The sequence below is a fragment of the Epinephelus moara genome, chromosome 14 (assembly GCF_006386435.1).
Source record: "Epinephelus moara isolate mb chromosome 14, YSFRI_EMoa_1.0, whole genome shotgun sequence".
Classification (NCBI taxonomy): Eukaryota; Metazoa; Chordata; class Actinopteri; order Perciformes; family Serranidae; genus Epinephelus; species Epinephelus moara.
The window spans coordinates 35,583,891-35,591,341 of record NC_065519.1 but is presented as its reverse complement, the minus strand read 5'-3'; the positions used below and the strand labels follow the sequence as shown (position 1 = coordinate 35,591,341).

General features: G+C 39.7%; 1 protein-coding gene across 1 annotated transcript in view; it reads left to right on the top strand.

Annotated features, from left to right (window-relative positions):
* Window positions 1–7,451, top strand: part of nrxn3a (neurexin 3a) — a 634,542-nt gene that overhangs the window by 230,408 nt on the left and 396,683 nt on the right. The window contains 1 exon segment of the mRNA XM_050061947.1: window positions 6,679–6,840. Coding sequence (XP_049917904.1) covers window positions 6,679–6,840 — 162 coding nt within the window.

Sequence of the window (7,451 nt, the reverse complement as noted above, 5' to 3'; positions counted from 1 at the left end):
GTATTAGTGCAGCTGGTCAGCTTTAAAGCCTGCTCAGATTCAGTTTACTAGGAACTTACTTAGCTTTCCCACATTGTTAAAGTGCAGTAAACAAAACACGCTTATATCTAAAGTGCAGCTTAAACAATTTTACTCAACTCCAGTGGCGTTGGTTATTTCTTTATCGCGATGGTCAGGGAAACGCTCTTTCTTTTTAAACGACGACGATATCGTAGTTCGCACCAGATTGCTTTTTCTGGTTGTGCCGGTTAACGTTCAAACTCGGGTGGTGTCGCTTTAGCATGTTAGACGTGTTTCCAAGTACATACCTGACCGCTGTTCTGCAGTGTCGGCACACTGCTTTTGTCTTGCCAACTTGTTTATTTCCATCTTCGTATTTTACCCTGAAACCAAAGTGTTCCCGAACGGAGGACTTAAGGTTTGCGGGTGGGTCTTCAGGTTCGTCAGGCTCACTTGACATGTTGTCAAAATGCGAGAATGCGCTGCACAAAGTGAAAGCGGAGATTTATGGGACTCGGTCCGTCACTCAATTATGTCTGTCGGGGAGCTAGATATTTTAAATGGTTCGGCTCGCAAAAACGGAATTAAAATAAAACAAAATAAAATAAAATAATATCCTTATAAGCCCAATAATTCGGTACAGGGTCGTGCCGAACCGAAAGTCACGTACCGAATGGTTCGACACAAATACATGTACCGTTATGGCCCTAGCCAGAACTATATCTCACAGAACCAGTTTGGATTATCTGGTGCTAATATGGTGTTAAAATGCACTAGAATACAGGAAATGGCATCTACTTAATTGAAAATGTTCTGGGGGAGGACCCCCAGACCCCCCCAGGGATTTATTTCCTTCATACATCCATGTCTCTGTGTGTTCTTCACAGTTCAACATTGAATCTACACTTCTCATGGATGCTGATCCTAATTACAATCTAACTTGAGTAGTCTGTCTAGTTACTCTGTTTTAAGGCTATATAATGTGCCATTTGTATAACATATAAACATGTCTAAAGTGCCCTCGAAAACATGCGGAACTTAGTGCCCTCTTCAGTGGCAAGAATGCGCTGTATGTGCCCTTTTTTTTCTTTACGCCCCTGCCCATCAAAAAGTCTGTGCACGCCACTGGTGAGGAAATAAAACCTGAACAGCCAATCAGAGTGATCTCTCTCACTGACAAACTCCGCCGCCGATTCAACATGCTCAATCGGCCGAAAAGCCGCCGACGCAAAAGTGCAGACGCTGCGGGACACACCGCAAATACTAAGGCGACAGACGCTCACTGATGGCCCGACTTTGACCGGCGGCCAACCGTCGGCTTGGTGTATCAGGGCCTTGAAGTGCTGGCTCTCCCTGCCTCGCCCTCTCTAACATCAGTTGCCAGCTTCATCTGATCTCTAATATGAAAGCAGTTGACATGAATAAGGTTTAGAAAAATACTGATGGGAAAGCCAAGAACAAGCGAAAAACACACAGACAGACTAACTCCTTTCTAGATATTGGAGGTGTGTACTCATTCTCAAGTTACATGGGTTAATAGAACAATCATGTTGTTACCTTAAATATTTAGTGTCAAATCACTTTTTTCCGTTGTTGGAAAGTCCATCATATATTCACCAGCCAACGTTAGCTAGTAACGTTAATAGTAACAACATTAAAGTTTACTTAGCAAGAGTGTACAAGTTAGATGTTGTATCACAACTTCAGCTTAACATCAACAGGTCTAGACAGAAAATATGATTATCCTCCCGGACAAAACTATTACCAACTCATATTTCCTTTCTTTCTTTTCTTTCTCATAAGAAAGAAAGCTCTTAAACTGAGCTTCTGCTGTCGTTTCATTTTAATAAGGTGACCAGACGTCCCAAAAAATTCGGGACAGTCCCGGAATCCAAGCAGTTGTCCCGAATCCTGCCCTAATTGTCCCGAAAATTACACTAGAGCAGAGTCTGGAGTAGTTATTGGCTGATAAAACATTAAAAACTGATCATGGTGGTTGAGTGGTCGCAAGGACAGGGAAAGCGCAAGCAGCCACGAGAAGGAGTGATTTGCACGTTGCAGTGCAGCCTCTTGTTCTAACTGTTCAAAACTTCTACGAACTTGTTCTACAAACTGTTACGCCTGTAACGAATGTACCAGGTGTCTTTTATTTTGTTAGCTTTCATTTTTAATATCAAGTTTAAAGGACAAGTGCACTTGAATTGATCACTTCCATAAAATAAAACGAGAAATTGGAAAAGAGGAAACGAATTTGGAAAATTGTTAAAATTAAATTAGGGAACTTATCACACATGTATTGTTTCTGTGTGTTTTTACATCTATTTTTGCGTTAATTTGCAGCTATGCTTTTAATGAAGCTGACATGTCATGACAGTCAAGCAAGTTCATTACAGATTTCAAAATCAAATACTTTTTCTCCTCCGCCGTAAATATTTGGGTGGGACAAATGCGCCTGTCTCCAATATTGGAGGGGACAGTTCCTACGCCCTTGGACTGAGGACAGACACAGTTTGAGGCATGGACTGATCGCTGTGGCATGTGGGTCTTTGTGTGTGTGTGTGTGTGTGTGTGTGTGTGTGTGTGAGTGTGAGTGAGAGAGAGAGAGAGAGAGAGAGAGAGAGAGGTTGAAGGTGAACTACTGCATACAGTGTTTCTGTAATTTTTTAATTACTTACTCAGGATTCTGCTTTATCACTTTCTGACTTTTGTTATTTTGATATGTGCATATGCAAAGAATTTTAAGTGTTTTATCTGGTTTATATTGTCACCTGCTATACCAATCATCTGCTGGTATTTCTTGTCTATTTGCACAATTGTTTTGTGATGTATGGTGGGAAGTGTCTTGTGACTTTGTTTGTAATGTAACTTAATGTTGGAGGAGCCAAAGACAATTTTCCACTAAGGTGGACAATAAAGTTAATCTAATCTAATCTAATCTAATGTTTCTAGTACCTAAGCCTACCCCAAACCTGCCACATCACTACTGCTAATAGCGAGCTGACAGATGGATTTGTGACATCTTTACTACCTGCAGATCAAACACACATGTTTAGGGTGGTTAAATCATTCTTAATAAAATGATTTCCATATCAGGGGTTGCTTCAATATAGGAAAAAAAATATATATTAGAAATACTGTACAGTCAATGGCACCGGTGTAGCCAATAATTTTTCACATTTACGCTCTCTTATTTTCACGCTGCACTGTAGAGCTCAGCTGTTAGGAGAATCATCTTTTCAACTCAGTGAGGATGTCAAAGTCAAATCTTTTTAACCGTGCCTCTGTTTCCACCTGTTAAACTATACCATTGTCTGTGATTAGTGACTTAAGGAATGAAATCAACCATTGCTTTACTATCATGTATACTAACTTCCTCACTTGTCATCATTTGTTTTCATTTGATTTACTTAAATGTATTAACCAACCCACTGTTCACTTGTATGAATTCATTTCTCATCTACCCCACCCCTCTGCAAAGCAAACAGGCATTGGACGCGCTCTGGTAAACACACTCCATTGTATGGTAGATATCATTTTTATTGTCAATTTTTGTTTGCCGTGCACTGCCCTTCTTAGCTTTGGACTTCAGTACATCAAACCATCTTGATGTCATCAGTACATCAATGCATCTTGATGTAGTGATGTCTTGATGTAGTGATGTACATACATACACACACACGCACTCACGCACGCATGCACGCACACACACACACACACACACACACACACACACACACACACACACACACACTGGGTTTTGTATTTCCCAGCTTCATGTTTACTTTTTTCTTTTACTTCTATCATTCACCGGGTCCACTTATTTGCTTTTCTACTCTCCTCTTCAGTCTCGTCCTCTTCTCTAGTCACTCAACTTAAGCTGCCCTAGGGTTTTACCAAATCTGCTTCATTACTAACTTTCCTGTCATTTTTTGGTGATTGAACTGTGAAAACTGCCAGAAAATCAAAAAAGAGAAACAAAATCCACACCAGAACTTTGACAGCTGTGACCTGTGCACTATACATGCATGGCCTAACACCAGACTCTCATTTTCATTCAAACTTACCCACAAGTGAAAATAAGAGACAACCCACATTGCAGTAAGAAACTGGATAACTACCATTTCCACCAGGGCTCTGACTACTTCTTTCTGTGTTCATGCAGTGATGCATATAACTTTTAAAATTTCCTGCACCAAATGTTTTCTTTTTTTAATCTGCTCCATGCATTGTTTTTAGCACTGTTCGATGTACAGTAAAACCTTTATTAGTAGGCCGGGCTATTACTTGCTTCAATCACTGAACTCAACAGGCTTATATTTGGGACAGGCAGCTATATGGCACAGGCCTTTAAATCCTTTTAGATAAAACTGTTGCTCAGCAAAGATGGGAAATATGTGCTGTTGTTCGATTTTGAATTATTGCAGAAAATAAGCTCTGCAAACTGTAATGGTACTTACATGTTTTGTTCAGCGCAATAATTTTCACAAATGAACATCTGTTTAATGGTTTTTGAAGCTTAAATAAAATCACCAGAAGTCAAAAGCTAATACTGGACTATAAGCGAATTATACCATGGTCGCATGAAAAGTCACATTCAGCGTGATGACGTTCTGTGGTCTTGTGTGGCCACTTGTTAGCAACTAACCCTTTTTAGGATATAAAAGCTTCAAAATTCACAATGTGGTATTTACTGACATATTCCATGTCATAGAACAAAACATGACAGTCTCTTAAGGGTGTGCTAACATCAGACCTGACATGTCACAAATCTAACCAAAAAAACATTCAAAAAACCCATTGTCTTTGATACGAGGGAAACTGGAGTGCTAAAATGCTAACTCATTTGTGGGTTTTAGAACTCATTCTTTGGGCACTCTAGTACCAGCAAAATGTACTTAACATATTAAAAGTAAAAGTAATTGCTATTTCAGCATGTTATAAGCATCTAACAGGTGGCTTATTATTACTGTTCCATTATCTTATTAGAAACATCTTAGCTTTGAGGTTAATCAACATTGAGCAAACGCTAACAAGTTCGTGTAGTTATGTAGAGTACTAGTACTCATACTTGTACTTCCCACTTCAAATGACAATGTTGTCAAAGATTTGAGGTCTTTATTACTCAACTCAACTCAACTCAAACTTTATTTATAAAGCACATTTAAACAACCAAGGTTGACCAAAGTGCTGAACAGNGGGTTATGGAGGATGGGAGCGAGCGCAGCAGTCCAGGGAGTTTTTCCAGGATGATCAGTTACATGATATTGTTCCCAGACTGATGTCCTGAACTGTGGGTGTGTACTCTGCCATTTTGTGTGTGTCCTCAATTTTGTGTGGTAAGACAATAACTCTGCCCCATTCGACTTTGGTCTGTGCAACGTGTTCTCATTCCAAATTGTCATATATCACTGCTTTATCAGTGGCCTTTGGTTACATCTACATGTTATGCGCTAGGTACTCTGCTGATGTTTCAGGAGGCTGTGACCAATATCAACCAACATCAATACCAATATCAACAAAAGCACATGGTTAGGTTTAGGCAACAAAATGATGTGGTTAGGTTTAGGCAACAAAAGCACATGGTTAAGTTTAGACAACAAAAGCACGTGGTTAGGTTTAGGCAAACAAAAGCAGATGATTAGGTTTATGCAACCAACGCAAGTGGTTAGGTTTAGACAACAAAAGCACGTGTTTAGATTTAGGCAACAAAAGCATGTGGTTAGGTTTCGGCAACAAAAGCATGTGATTAGGTTTAGACAACAAAAACACGTGTTTAGGTTTAGGTAACAAAACGTGGTTAGGTTTAGACAACAAAAGCATGTGTTTAGACTTAGGCAACAAAACCATGTGGTTAGGTTTAGAAAAAGACATCATGCTTTGGCATTACATTAATACAGGATGTGAACACCGGGCTCATGTGTGAAAGTCCAGGGTTTGTTTGACCCATCCTCCACCCTTCCCACCTACCCTATCAGGACTTTCTAGCTCTTTATCTTATGCCGTTATCAGCAGCGTTTAAAACTGATGCCGTTCAGCAGCTTGTCATACTACTGGGAAAGGTACGGTCTGGTACTGTCACAGCACCAAGAAAGATTCCACCCAGCCACGTTACAAACTGATGCCACCCAGCAGCATATCATACCACCATGAAAGGTGGTCTGACACCAAAATTACTGACAAAGCGGCAGTATTCCATGGTTTTGGAATGAGAACAGGCTGATTTGTGAGTGCCTGCTCCTGTATGTTACTTCTGTCATCTTTATTAGTTTCTTGCCTCCCTCACATTATTAGACACAAAAGAAGATCAAATAAAAACAGTAACACCACAGGGTTTGTGCATTATTATTAACACGCAGATAAATATTGTTGCATGTTTGTCAGTGTCTAAATCTGAAGTAATCCTTTATTTTGACATTTTACTAACCCTTTATACCTATTAATGATTTAATCGCCAGCATTATCTACCATCTTAAATCAAAACATAAAGAAATTATGGGCTGACCAATTTTCTTTATATCTTTGCTGTCTGATCCAGAACACATGTAAACATATCACTAACTGTGCGATTTATAATTCACACAGACCTGAGTGAGTTCTAAAATACAAGGCTGCCTTCTATCCTAATAATTCAAGAAACACATTGTATTTCCACACTCACTGTTCATTCCTCACCGTCAGGTGACAATATCAGTGGATGGGATTCTGACCACCACGGGTTACACTCAGGAAGACTACACCATGTTGGGCTCTGATGACTTCTTCTATGTGGGTGGAAGCCCCAGCACTGCTGACCTGCCTGGATCTCCAGTCAGTAATAATTTCATGGGCTGCCTCAAGGAGGTAAAGTATCTAATTATTTAACTGTTTGCTGGAGTGAAATGTGTTGCTGGCATTATCATTACTTCACAAACAGCTCATGTATGTTTTTTATGCTGTCTCTGAGAAAAACAAAAAAATATCTGGCTGTTTAAGTGCTAGATGTTCAATTTTCTTCACCAATTGGTCTCCAACTCTGCCTGTTGGGTGGCTGGGCAGGTAGGGTGAAGAGGGTTTATCAGAGCTTTTTTACTGCAGTGTCTAAAAATGGGATTGATAAGAGCAGTGGCGTTCATCTATATTCTACATAACCTAAAACAAAAACTGTAAGATAGAAATAGAGCTGAGTTTGTAGAGTTGGGCAATATCTCTTTGTGGGCTTGTCATGAAGTGCTGAAAAATAGGGCCAGTGCAGTTATCCCCTTCTGTTGTTACAATGGAAATGCATATTGGTGCTCTATGTAACACGATTTACTGTATTTAACAGACAAGAGACATCAGTGTAACCTTTCAGCAAATTTATTCAACTTCCTGTTTATGTCCCTCCCTGTGTCTTTTGCCTGTGTCTTTACACACATATGTTCTATGTGTATGTATCACTGCACTCTAAAGAGTGCAATACCAAGCTAGTGTTT